The 13,960-nt window shown below is 33.4% G+C and overlaps 5 protein-coding genes across 5 annotated transcripts; 1 reads left to right on the top strand and 4 right to left on the bottom strand.

Annotated features, from left to right (window-relative positions):
- Positions 1-1,722: 1,722 nt before the first annotated feature.
- Positions 1,723-3,317, bottom strand: Tsp_02197 (putative PAB-dependent poly(A)-specific ribonuclease subunit 2). Its single transcript, XM_003377970.1, has 5 exons — positions 3,172-3,317; positions 2,763-2,932; positions 2,508-2,677; positions 2,299-2,430; positions 1,723-1,734 (listed from the first exon to the last, which is right to left on the bottom strand). The coding sequence occupies exons 1-5, from the start codon at positions 3,315-3,317 to the stop codon at positions 1,723-1,725; spliced, it is 630 nt and encodes a 209-aa protein (XP_003378018.1).
- Positions 3,318-3,480: 163 nt separating this feature from the next.
- Positions 3,481-4,198, top strand: Tsp_02198 (conserved hypothetical protein). The gene is made up of 2 exons (XM_003377969.1): positions 3,481-3,795; positions 4,112-4,198. The coding sequence occupies exons 1-2, from the start codon at positions 3,481-3,483 to the stop codon at positions 4,196-4,198; spliced, it is 402 nt and encodes a 133-aa protein (XP_003378017.1).
- Positions 4,199-5,492: 1,294 nt separating this feature from the next.
- Tsp_02199 (PAB-dependent poly(A)-specific ribonuclease subunit 2) lies at positions 5,493-9,545 on the bottom strand. The gene is made up of 11 exons (XM_003377968.1): positions 9,423-9,545; positions 9,109-9,275; positions 8,931-9,051; positions 8,321-8,398; positions 7,834-7,952; positions 7,650-7,776; positions 7,427-7,562; positions 6,966-7,042; positions 6,507-6,635; positions 6,315-6,336; positions 5,493-6,127 (listed from the first exon to the last, which is right to left on the bottom strand). The coding sequence occupies exons 1-11, from the start codon at positions 9,543-9,545 to the stop codon at positions 5,493-5,495; spliced, it is 1,734 nt and encodes a 577-aa protein (XP_003378016.1).
- A 721-nt stretch (positions 9,546-10,266) lies between these two features.
- On the bottom strand, positions 10,267-11,590 carry Tsp_02200 (innexin eat-5). Its single transcript, XM_003377967.1, is given in 6 exon segments — positions 10,267-10,613; positions 10,715-10,742; positions 10,762-11,079; positions 11,140-11,198; positions 11,299-11,448; positions 11,521-11,590. The coding sequence occupies 6 exon segments, from the start codon at positions 11,588-11,590 to the stop codon at positions 10,267-10,269; spliced, it is 972 nt and encodes a 323-aa protein (XP_003378015.1).
- An 816-nt stretch (positions 11,591-12,406) lies between these two features.
- Tsp_02201 (putative arrestin domain protein) lies at positions 12,407-13,874 on the bottom strand. Its single transcript, XM_003377966.1, has 2 exons — positions 13,381-13,874; positions 12,407-13,283 (listed from the first exon to the last, which is right to left on the bottom strand). Exons 1-2 carry the CDS (start codon positions 13,872-13,874, stop codon positions 12,407-12,409), a joined length of 1,371 nt encoding a protein of 456 aa, XP_003378014.1.
- Positions 13,875-13,960: the final 86 nt, after the last annotated feature.

The raw sequence follows: 13,960 nt of genomic DNA, 5'->3' as shown, positions 1-13,960 counted from the left end.
CTTTCTCCGGCCAACTCCAACGTCTGGATATGGAATCGAAATCAATATTCACCCATTAAAGCAAAATCTTGACACGTAAGTGATTAAGCAAACATTTTTTACAAAAATTCAAAGAATGTCAATCAAACATAGATCAAATGAGAGGCACAATTCTCTACCTTACGCTCCACTGAAAGCTTAATTGCTTTTTCCATGGCTTTGAACGGACATTCATTTATTAAGACATACCAGCAGCATTAAAGGGGAAAAGAAAAGGTGGGAAGAAAAGAGAATAGAAAAGCCCGCTTCTGCATAGATAGAGAAAATTTATTTCACAAAAGCATCCCTCATTTTGGCTTTATATTTTTAACGCAATTTTTGCTGTTGCAATTGCATGCACTTGTCAAGAGATGAGAAAATAATACAATTCCATTTTCCTCTCATACTGAACATCATTTTGAGAATACTTCAAAAAAAATAACTTATAATACAATTCACGTTGAAATTTCCACTTATTTCTTTATCCATGCATCAAATCAATCCAATTTCACCCTTCCACACAAATTTCTATAAACGTTCACTATTCTTTGCACTTATCCAAAAGAATAAATGATGGCGAATTTATGAAAATTTTATGATCAATTAACTCATACAAACAAATCAAACAATCAAGCAAAACTTTTCCACAAATTGATTTCGCTTATTGATGAAACGAAATTATTATTGTTAGCATCGCGTAAAATCGTCCAAATATATATATATATTTCTACTACCTACTATAACCAAATATCTACCATTTTCACTTAGAATTAAGTATTAAAATATTTAAATAAAAAACAATTTTTCAAAATAATAATAAAGAAAGAAACAAAAATTATATTCAATAATAAAAAAAGGCTAAATTTAACATTCGCAAAATTAGTTCTTATTTTGGAATAATGTTCATTTGAGTTCACTTTCTATTTTCGTTTGAAATTAAAAATATTTAAATTCTTCCACTCAACCAAAGATCCATTTCTACTGTTTGTCATCAATATTCTCATTAGTTTGGCTAATCGTGTTTTTATACAGCCACGGAGTTCAGCCAGCAGCTAATTTCTGAACACCACAAACTCTGCTTCTTCTTATTCTTCAGAGAATCAATTTATCCGCTACCCAACAACACAACTAGCCAGCTTTGACTCAAATATTCAACCCAAAAACAAAATACACACAGTCAAGCGAACGTTAATATAGCAAATATATACATATATGATCATTATTATTATTATCGTCCTTTTGAAAACCCTTCCTATTTATCAATTTTCTTTTTCTTTGAAATCTTTTATTCTCATCTTAACGTCTTGTATAACCTGCACTCCCAAGCATAATAGTAAAAATAATCTGTAATTAAATTTCAAATCAAATTCAAAAACAACCAATCCACATGAACATTTTTCCCATCGCTACAATATAAATGCTGATTTCCTAATTGAATGTACATTTGATACATCGCAAAAGCCTGTCACCTATCAATGTAGATGAATAATTTCAATATTCTTCACATTCACGTTGTCTGAATGAAAAAAGTGACTTCCTGGTAAATATCTTGCTCAGTTTTGAAATTTAACTCAATGCATTCCAGCTTTATTGTTTCGCCGGAAAAAAATACTGCTTGAATAAACACTACCATTTCATCAATTGAAACAGAAGATGAATAATAGACTGAACCAACTTACAGTCCCATTCAATTTTTACTGACATTTAATTCATTGCCTAAAAATTAGAAAAATGAAGAAAAAAACTAATATAAAAAACTGATGTAATTTATGCAACATGTCCCCTCTACAAACACATATACACACAACAGAAACAAGTGGTGGTAGTGATAGTGGTATAATAGTATGTAGTTAGAATCTACAAGCGTTATCAACTGTTTCCTGTTGTGATAATGCTGAATTCATCGATCAATCAATAAATCAATCTAGTCTGCATAAATCTTTGAAGCTAACTGCGATTTTAAAACTTAAACGATTAAACAAACGGACAAACAAAAGGATCACTTGAAAAAGTTGGAACTTAATTATTAATATTATAATATTAATAGTATTATTAGTAAGCTTCGAAATAATAATTCGAAACCAAATGCCATTTCCTGACGATTGAAAAAAATTCATCCGTTTGCTTTTTTGATGGTGCAAATGAATTATATATATAATTCATATATTTTAAACCTTCGTCATAAATTGAAATACTGAACGGTGATCAATTAAATAAATAAAATAGTTTACATTAAATGTATTAAAGAAAAAAAAATTTTTTTCTAAAATTCATAATTACATTGCATGAAAAGTCGACAGGGTTGCGATTGAGCATGGAAAATAGAAACGACAATTCACAACTGAGGCAAAATTGTCGACTGCACAGATGAGACAGAAGCGTGTTTCGCAACGGTACGACCCAATACAGTGCCTGAAAATAAAAATTGATCACAGTTTACAATTAAACGATGATAATAATAATTAGAATTATAATTATAATAAATCAACCAAAAGCATCGAATTGACATAGCTGTTTCGCAAGGGCGCTTCCAAGCCCATCATCATGTTGCCCAAATCTGGCGATCGGACGTTGGCCATTGCTGGGATGTGATGATAATTTTTGTATTCTTTGCGACATTTTCGATAATGTTCAGGAATTTTTTGAACATTCTCATCGCCTCAAATGAAAGCAAAATACAAAAAAAATAAAATATAACGAGCAACAACAACAACAACTGAAAGTGAGTGAAACATGCAAATTACGGGAAAAAGAATTTTCATTCGTCAAATCACTGCCACCGTGTTCAGTTGACGATGGTTTCAAATGATACGAAACTTGATTACGACGCATGCCGAGCACGTTCGGTGCATATCCGACAAATTCTGTCGTCTTCATCGCTTTCAACACTTCTTGCGGTATCGGCAACTGCCTTCTGCAACAGACAACATTTTTTGTTCATTATTATAACAATAATCTTATTATCAATTATTACAATCATATCTTATCTTGTATATATAGAGTGTGTGTGAGTGAGTGAGATAGAATGAATGACAAATTTAACAATTTCTGTTGTTGTTCTTTTCATGCAAATAACATTCCTTTCATTTCAATTGAATGGTAGGCAAATTATCTCTTCCCCTCTTCTGCATCTTTTCAAATAAATAAATAAACATGAATAAAATATAACGCTTCTTCTTATTATTATTATGCAGCTTTGATACAATTGTTAAAAGCCGGAGAACATTGATCCCACGCAAACTAACAATAATTGTATATTCAACAGGTAAGCGAGATGATATAAATTGCTCATTCACCATTTTTATTCAATGTTAAGCAACAACAACAACAAAGAACATTTTCTCAGAATTAATTTTAATATGCATACACATAATTTTGATTTTGTTGTGTTTTTTGTTCTTTTTTAAGTTGAACTGCTAACGAAATCAAATTGCCAAGTGTAATGTCAGAGGAGGAAATTCAATGTGCCGCCAAAAATACCACCGCCCAACATATGCCGTTCGCTCAGCAGTACATCACGCCGACCGTATTCACTGTGGGCGTGATTGGCAATGTTCTCAATTTGCTGGTTTTGAACAGCAAAACGATGCGCTCAAAAACCAACTACTTTCTCTCCTCAATGGCGGTGGCCGATTTGGGATTCTTCTTGGTCATGATAATCTATTCGCTGGCCTCATTCCCGACAATAGCCGCCTCGCCCGGCTTCAACAAACTCTACATGCACTCCAAGATGTCACTCACTGCGCTGGCCAATTGGTTTTCAACATCTTCCACATGGTAAGATTTTCCTTTTTCTGTCTTATTTTCTGCCCCTTTCAATTCATTCACCAGAGCAGAGCGTACAATTTAAATCAAATAATAATAATAATTATTATTATTATTAAAAGGATTTTTTTATTGATTTAATTTTTGAACAAAAAACAAATTCTGAAAAACAATGCATCGAATTTCAATCAACACGCTATTATGATGACTTCTTGCGAATAAATTCTCAAGAATGGATTGAAAAATTGCAAATTCTCAAAAGATGCCATTGAGTGCTAGTAAATATTTATGTCCAACTCGTTAATTGCATTAATCGGTAATTAAGTAGCCTGTGAACACAATAGAATTGAGGTTTCGTGCTGAAGCAATTGTCCAGAAATACGTATTATCTGAACTTTCATCTGCCGCTTATTAGCCACGCAAGTATTGTTCACACGTCACATTGTATACATTCAAAATAGCCAACTGTGGTACGAGGTAAAAAATATTGCTCAATTAAGAGAACAATTTTGCATTCACATACATCAACAACATCTTTCACAATCTATCCATCTATCTATCTGTCTACTGCATAAACCACCTTCAACGAACATCGATACAATAAATTGAAAAGTTCAATTTAAAAATTAAAAAGAAAAATTCATTTACAATTATTAATTTCACCAGTTGTCAGAGTGAAAAGATTTACCCTCCTAATCCTTGAAGCTTATTGGCTCAAGTATTTTTGCAAAATTCACATCCAATCGAACCGAACATTCCACACGCAATTTTACTGGATCCAAAATTTCCCCTTAACTGATTGATGTCGAGAAAGAGAGAGAGAATGGAAAGATTTTTTTTTCAAAAATTGGAATAATTTCAATCAAGTTTCGATTGCATAATTTGTGCAAATCAAATTACCGTCCCAAACAAGCTAACCAACTGTCTCACTAGCCATTTTTCCAAATGTAACATGTTATATTATAAGCAAAGCAAAAAAAACACTATTTTTAAATGGAGTATTCTTTCAGCGGTTTAAAAGAAAGAGAGAGAGAGGTTGATGAGAGATGATGATGAGATTGAAATCAGCATTTGTCACATGCCACAAATTGTCAAAAGAGCAAGTGATATTATATCCGTGTTTGTGCATTAATAAAATGATGTGAAACAATCACGCTCATTGCAAATGATCAATTCATTCTGAATGTTCACAAAGTATACGTACATAGATAGTATGGAAAAAAGAAAAACAAAATTAATGTTTGCTCAAAAATATAAATAAAAAATCGAATTGCTCAGTATTCGATGATAAATTTATAAATTACGAGTGTTCCAACACAAATCTCCAAGGGGGAGGGCTGTGTCGAGAGAAAGAAGAAGAGTTAGTTCATTAAAAAAGAGGCAGCAAATGTGAATAGAACAATACAGATAAGTGAAACGTCAACGTGATCATTGTTATTGAAGTTGTTTTGCAGACAAATGTATAATCTTCAAAAAAGAAAAAACACAAAATTCATTAGCATCCAAGTTCTTCTTTCTTTTTTTGATTAATATAATATCTTGTAAACCGTATATTAAATTTGCATATATTCAAAACTGAACAATGATATGTTTAAATTGCACTTAGAGTCATCTATCGAAAAGTGCTCTACATGAATGAAATGTTTTATCATTTTTCAAAAATACACATAATTTTCAGGCTGGCCATTGCCGTCACGTGTGAACGCTTGCTAGCTATAAGAAAGCCGTTGCACGCGAAATTGCTTCTGAAGAAGAAGAAAATCATCACGCTTATTGCACTGATCTACGCGCTGTCGCTTCCCCTGTTCAGTTACACGTTCGTCTGGCACAAACCCATAGAAGTGACCATACGAAGGTGCAACACGAGCAGAACGTGGTGGACAATTCAGGAAATCAACCGCACCGAGCACCCGTTTTTGGAAAATTACGTCAAGCTTTCGCTTAAGCTGGTGCCAAATTTGTCGATCACCATCCCGCTGTTCGTGCTCATCGTTTTCAACTCGCTGCTCTTGTACTCGCTCAACAAAAGCCGCAAAGAGGCAGCCCAGATGGGCACCAACCAACACCACAAGGCGGTGGAACTGCGCGTGGCGATGACAGTGGCCATCACCATTGCCGCGTTTCTGCTGTTCCAACTGCCCTCGGCCGTGCTCTACCTCTGGGACGCGATCAACGGTTCCCGCAACCGCCCGTTCTGGTTCTACACGGTCACTACAGTCAGTAACGTGCTGGTCAGCATCGGAAAAGCGATCAATTTCATCATCTACTGCGCGTCGAGCAAAAATTTCCGAATCCAGCTCGTGCGCCTGTTTCGAAAGGGCAGGGCTCGTCAAGATCGCGGTTCCTTTTCACTGCACAAAAACTCCACCCACACGGCATTGAGCAGTGCAACGCCAAGCGCATACCGCGTCGCAGCGTTCAAAGTCGAAGAGAACAACAAACTGCTCGGATGTTCAACAAACAGTCAACAAAAAACATGACAAACAACAAAACAACTCGATACTTGATGATTTGTACAATAAACAAATTACTATCATAAATTACAATCGCTCGCTAGATTGATAGGAAAAAAATTTTTTTTCCTTTACAATAATCACACTTGTTACTTCTCCGTTTTTCATCATACTTAATTATTTTCATGCAAAGAAATTTCAACATCCCCTACAGACAGCGAAACCCTTTTACCTGAGAATCATTAATTTGAAAAAAAACAACAAAACAACTTGCCTGAAAGTTCGTTTCGAAAATTCAGCCGGCCATTCTGAAAGTGACGAAACGCCAGTCATTGGCAATGGAACCGCCGACAACGGAGTATCCACGTCATCAAAGCCTATTGGAATTGAAATATCCATCTACAAAAGAAAAACAAACAAGTATACTGTATTATTGGTAACAAATTCAAACGAATGTAATGAAAAATAATACCTAATACAACTTGGAAAAGAAAACAACCAATTTTTCAAATCAATATTGCAACAAAATAACATTGAGAAAATATACCAATTTATTAATTAATTGCATATCTTCGAAAAGAATTGCCAATACGTTGCACAAGTGCATTATGAAAAAGAAATAAAAAACAAAAGCGAAATTTTAATATAATTCGACAACTTTTCCATTACAATGTAAAACATGCTACTAAATAGCAATTGAAACTATTAAAATAAATAATCATCACTTACTGGATCCGGCATTAATAATGGACGAGCGTTTTCTACAAATACAGGTTCTGCATGATTCACGAAAACATGCAAGCAACCTACAACAACGACAAATGCACAACATCAAAAAACAAAACAAAACCACTTGTACATAACACTTCGATAGCTTTCTGTTTAAAGTTGTAAATGAAATTATTAAACATGTATTCATTTCAAATATACTTTGATACGATAAATACATGATTAATTTTTTACTTATTATTCCGACTTATTTGTAATTGTGTAATGCAGACATTATAGTAGTGAATAGTATCTTTTTTTAACCGAGGCTATAATTAAAATTTTAGTACAAAAACTACCAACTCATTCTCCTCTTATCCAAATTCATTCAAAGAATTTGAAATTTTACCATTGCCAGTAACATTTTTACTTTTACCGTAAGAACAAGTTGTATATTGCTTTAAAAACAATTCACATGCTACCTGATTCATCGGCAAGCGCTATAACTTGACCAGAAGGGGATACGTCAACTGCAGTACAATGAGTTCCTTGTGTTTCTATCTTGTAAATATAATCATCACTGACGCTTCCAATATTCACTACTTGAAATTCACCAAACTATACCAAAAACAAAAAGAAAACAAATTAACATAAAATTTAAATAGAAAATTTGAAATTAATTGCCTGTGAAACGACCACTAAAACGCTGTCCGTATCAGATGGAATAAATCGCAAAAACGAAGGCTGTACAACTACATTAACAGGTGCAATAGCACTGACTGTTCTCAAATCGTGAAGTACCAAAAACGGATCGCAAGAATAATCTTCATCTCTTAAATCGAAAAAGAAAATTAATCATTATGCAAATTATCTTGGCAAAAAATTATACCGCTGAGAAAATCCGCAAGTAACTAGATGTGAACCTCGTATGACAAAGTCAGACAACGATCCACTGTGTGCATTCAATTCTTGGAGCAAACTGAAATTCAACGGATTGCGTAAACAAATCTGAAAAAAATTTGAAACTATAAATGATCAATTCTACAATATCAAATCGCCGATTGTTTAAATTTTATAAATATACTTTCCGTTCTATTTCTATGCATTCATTTTTATTTTCTTTTTATTCACGTATTATTCAATTTACATGTATAAACAAACATTTGAATTCGAACAAACACAGTGGAAAAATGCTCATTCTAACTGCAAATTCATGAAAATTCATCTAAGCAAAAATAAGGGATCTCTAATTCAAAAAAAAATCATATACAAAATACTATCCGATCAATTTTGCATTTCGTTAATATTTTTCATCTGATACATATTGACAAATTAATTATCATTATTATGTTTAACAAAAAAAAATTATTTCTTACATTTCCATTCGAGTGACCAGTGATCAACATTTTTTCAGTACTTTTCATTACAACACAATCCGATTCAACAAGCACAACCTACAAATAAAAAATTATATTCCCTTGCAGAAAATAAAAGAAAAATCAAATCATAACATAAAATATTGAATAAATGCATTTATGCTGCTATTCAGAATTAAAAAAAAACGAAATAAATAAAAATTACATTATCTACACGATATAATTTTTAGGATAAAATGCCTAAAATCATTACAGTTTAAACATTATTCATTCATCATAAAACATTTGTTTCTGAAGTTTAATTTTAAGGTTTTGTCACATATTTAAATTTATTCACTTACAACTTTGCTATGCTATGCTCTGCATGCATTTTTACTAAAACTTTTACAAAATCACTAAAACTTCATCAATATAAGCTGCATTCAGACATTATCTGTGACTGGCTGATTGTGAAATTCCCAATTTATGCAGTGCAAAAATGCGCTATGAAAATTCAAAATCAGAGATTGCATACTTTCATTTTTAGCTTACATTCATGAAAGTCTAATAATGAAAAATTACATTACAAACAAAAATAATTAAAAATAAAACAATGGCATACTGATAATACTATTTCAGCAACTTCTAGGCCAAACATAATTACAGTTGGCTGAAATCCACCCAAAACTAGGACATTTTGTAACAATGGATTCAAGACCAAGCATTCGAATTGCATATCTTCGAAAAGGAAACTGAAAAAGTCAAAATTACAAATATGGAAAAATAATATCGAATAATGCACGCAGTACTTATAACTTAAGATCGGCATGCCTTGTCTTGAACAAAGCTTCAGTGCATTTCGACCAAGTGCCAATACTCCTGCATCGGAAAACCAAAATGCACGAACCTCATCGTCCAGCATTTGAAAGGATGTGTACTTGGTTAATGCGGGACCATGATATGACGTTACATGACCCTATATGGTGTAAGAAAACAGAAATAATTAAAACAAGACACACACATATACAGGTATAAAGTGATTCAATGAGCAAGTCAGTTCTTTGATAAAATTGCAGCTTCATACAGAATCATAAATAGCCACACTTTAAGTAAAGCAACTCACCTCTGCATTTCCTGTCCAAAGGAGCTCCTCAACACTATCAAAGGCAACAGCAGTCACACCTCCTCTTGATCCAGCACTATCCACAATAGAATTCAATAAAACAAAGTGACCATCTGGGAACATTTTCATATGCTAAGCAAAAAAGAAAAAAAATTGGCTATACTTATTGAATTTTACTTTCAATAATTTAAATGATAAAAATTAATTCTATTAATATTTATTCAAAGGAACAAATTAATAGCTTTTACAAGGCAACAAAAATGCATACCTGATCAAATAATTTTGGGGGCTATCATTGAAATTACAGTTGCAAATATGACAATCAAGTATTAATGTAAAGAGGACAATGCAAAAATACTTATTGCATGCATCAGCGCTTTAATTTAATATTACTTTTCGACAAAAGAGTCTTATTTTCAGCTGCTATAGCAATGTTATTTTAATTACTGATGCCTTGTGTATTTTATGAATGCTGCGTGCATTATGCCAGATCAAGAGTTCAGCACAAGTTGAGTAAAAAAATGAAATGCAACAACTGGCAATAGAACAATTGAGGTCAACCGAAAATTACGCTGCGAAAGTGAGAATATGGAAGATAAAGAAAGGAAAATGACAATGAAAAGCAGAATTTGTTTGCCAATATATTTCTATGCTTGCGTGCTTACATGTGTTAATTGGAAAGTTATCGTTCGTTTAATAGGTCGAAAACGAACAATTTACTAAAGCCAAAGTGTAAATATTGCACCGTTTCATTTTGTGTTACCAATTATTTACTGTAACATTTATAATGGGTTATTTTGGCGAATGCTATAAAATTGAACGAATCAAAAAGTTCAAACGTAATTCACACAGCAGCTTCAGCGGATAAAAGTCTCTGGCTGATTCTGGTTGGCCAAACGTCTTGAGGCATTTGTTTATTGTGTATGTCGTAAAATGTTAAGTCATCATCAAGATTATGGAAATTGTTTAAAACTGTGGTTCTTGACTGTTCACGCATAAGTGTAGATTTTTCCCTAATAATGGGATGAAATATACGCCAAATTTGTAACACAAGTTCAGCAGTGAACATTGCACCAGCATGAAGAGACAACATTCGCAACACGAATACGCCATCCAGTTTCAAATGATCCATGACAAAGGCACGAACTTGGCTTGAATAGAAATGCATACGGAATGACGGATCGGCTAGAGCTAAATTTCTTAACACAAAGTGGAATCGTTTTTCTGCGCTCAACGTCAAAAATGTCCAAGTGCAAAAGTTGAACAAATTTAAAAAACAAATGGTCATATACCAAATCCAAAGCAAAATGAATATCTTTTCTGTAAAAATGTTAATAACTAGCACGCATTGCACAGTATGCTTTTGAACATTTCCTAGAGTACGAATTTGCATATCGCACAAGGCGGATCTTGGAAAATAGCCAGATTCTTCCCATTCTTTACCACTTAACAAATCCATAATAACACCCAAACCATAAATGCTGTATTTGTCTGTTTGTAAAAAGTAATTCACCAAGTAAAATTGCAATGCCGCATTTAGTACGTAGAACAGTTTCACAACGATGTACAATGTGCTAATGTAGAAGTCGAAATATCGTATATTTAAGCACTTCATCACAGTGTGCATGGCAATTCGTTGGCCTGAAGTGGAGTGAAACTGATGAAAGAATTGGGAAATCAAATGCTCGGCTATGCTGTTTAAATTTTTGGTTCTAACTTCAGATTTCAAATTTTCAGGATCACAAGCCATTGAAACGAGATCGCCAATATGAATACCTAAAATGAAACCATTTATATCATGATAAAATGAAATAAAATTTTATTATTAAATAAAGAAAATTGCCAGATTTATTGTTGAATGATTTCCAAAGTACACTTGGCATGTAGAACATCATTGCTTCGATGAGTAGAAAAAACGGAACCCATTGATAATAAGAAATTTTGATTACAGGCTTTTCAATGCTATCGCTTGGCAAATCAATCTCGTAAGGAAGCCAGTAGGTATTTTGAGCCCAACAAAACATTTCTAATTGAATTTCATTTGTTCGTATTTGTAAGTTTGCATTAATTGAAATACAAAAAAGCAAGACAAAATTACCTGAATAGTCTTCCCAAGATTTTGTATATTCCGCAGGTAGCCAGCATTCAATTGGCTTTCCACCAAACATTTTAAAACTTACCAACAAGGATAAGACAATCAAAAAAGTTGCAGTAAAATAATAATTCAGACGATCAACAAAATTGTCATCTTGTCTTAATTTGAAGAAAGCAAATGTTTTTATCAAATCCAAGAGCATGTTTAATGGAAAATTTTATTTCAAATAAATTTTTGCTATTCAATAATCGTTTGCATATTAGATGAAGTCAAAATTATGGTTAGTTTCCAACAAACTTGTTCTTGACTGCATGCTGTGTAAAACTTTTTTCGAATAAAATGCATTTGTAGTCTATTGTAAATGGAAATTGTGTGCTTTTTAATAAAACAGCAAGACCAGTGCAGTGAATGTTTAATTTATTGCTTATTTATTGGTAAGCTTTCCGGTTTTGATAAGAAAGAATAACTACAGTCCATGTTTTTGAGAAAGTTTTCAAATGAGAAATTACATTCAATATTACATTCTTTGTACACAGAAAATGATAAATTTCAAAATTTTATTCATAAATAAATTGAAATAAGTGCATATTAATAAAGAATATTGCTTAAGCAATTTAAAAAACTGTCCAAAAAATTTCTTTTTCAACATTTACAGTATTCAGTATTGAAAAGTTATGCAAATTAATAGCAAATTTCAATTTTTGTAAATAAAAGTAAAAATGTTTGAAGAAGTTTTCAAAAATATTTAATTATTCAATTGATAAAGTGATCATTGCTACAATAGTATGTGCCGATGCAATGCGAACGGTGAAAGCTGAATGTTAATTTTAAAAAAGAAATTCAAGTTGAACAAAATTTACAATTTCCAGTTCAACTTCATTTATTAAAATTACACAATTTCAAAAGTGCCGTGCTGAGCGACAGAATTATCATTGAGTGATGACGAATTTTTGCAAAATGACGACGAATTATTATTATTATTGTCTTCAGCTAGTTCAGCAGATGTAAGCAGACATGGATATTTGGGTTTGAAAATGGAATTGCAATATTGCAATGCGTCGATCGTTTCTTGAATAAGTGCCTCGCCGATAATTGCTTCGTTGTATACAATTTGGTCTGCCCATCGACCGTAAGCTTGGAATGTCTGACTGGTGTCGGCCAATTTGGTGGAAACATTTTCAACAGCTTTGGTCAAACTGTTTCGCATCAATTTTTTCGGAGTTATACTGCCAACAGTGAACGCGATTGGCGTAAAAGCGTGAGAATCAATTTTCAAATTACAACTGTATGTAATTTCAATTATTGTACAACGAGTCAATTTCGGAGGTATGGACGGGACGATCAATGGGCGTATCCATTCCACTTGCTGTTGTTTCCCAATTACCGGAAGGGATTCGGATAAAACAGCTTTGTCGGTCTTTTTGCGATGCTCTTTGCAAGAAAAATCTTTAGCTTTGTAGCAGATGTGCTGCACAATTGTGAGGTGGCAATTTTTCAACGTACGACGACTGTCGTTTGTAATTTGCAAGTAGGTTCGAATCACTTCACCAGGAACGAAGTAGGTTTTCGGCAAACTCATCCGCACGTGTATTTGGTCACGACGTGAGAAGAGGCAGCAACGCAAGCTGGATGCCGATTCGGTAATTTTCATCTCATTCAAGCAACTCTTCTCTTCTGGCAAATTTTCATCGCCAACCACCGTGAAAGCTCTCTTGCAAATCAAATCTGATTCCCATGGACGTTCAATAGTTGCTTTGCAAGTATATCTAAAAAGACACACACAAATATGCTAATTTTCAAACTTTGTCATTACAAAAAAAAGAATTAAAATTCAACTTGTTCTCTTAATTAAATACAATGTACCTCGCATAACCAAAGTCCCCTTCGAAAGATGAAGGCAAATTTTCAGGCAATCGATAGAAGAATGGTATTTCATGCTTGCCTTTGCCCAGTGGAATATCTTTGCCACCGAGACGGTTGGGTTTGGTGTAGTTGGTGTTGAATTGTTCACAGAAATACGGCTCCGTATCCCGGTAATGCTTCCTGGAACCACCGCTGTGCTTGGTCCAGTATGTTTTCGCACTGCCGCGAAGTTCGATCAAAATTTCATTCACATTCGTCGCTTCGAGCAATTCCAACACTATTTTTCCTGCCAGCTTTTGGCCGGCAAAATAAACTACATCTGCGTTGTCGAAAACAATATCGAATCGTTCAATAAAATTATTCTGAGCTTTGCCATTTTCTCCAGACGAAACACGAGATGTTTTTCTACTTGCGCAATTTTCGTTCTTCAGATTCAAAAATGAGCAAGGCGAGCTGGTCTGTTTCAAATTGAACAATTTCCTCGAGGAGTTCATGGTTGGCCCTATCCACTTGGTGGTGAAGAATCGATCACAATCTCCAATTTTCTATTCCAACCGTCTGATTGACTTGAAGAACAAAA

This window comes from Trichinella spiralis, assembly GCF_000181795.1.
Source record: "Trichinella spiralis strain ISS 195 chromosome Unknown Scfld4, whole genome shotgun sequence".
Lineage (NCBI taxonomy): Eukaryota > Metazoa > Nematoda > Enoplea > Trichinellida > Trichinellidae > Trichinella > Trichinella spiralis.
The sequence above is the reverse complement of the archived record's forward strand: the minus strand, read 5'-3'. Positions and strand labels throughout refer to the sequence as shown.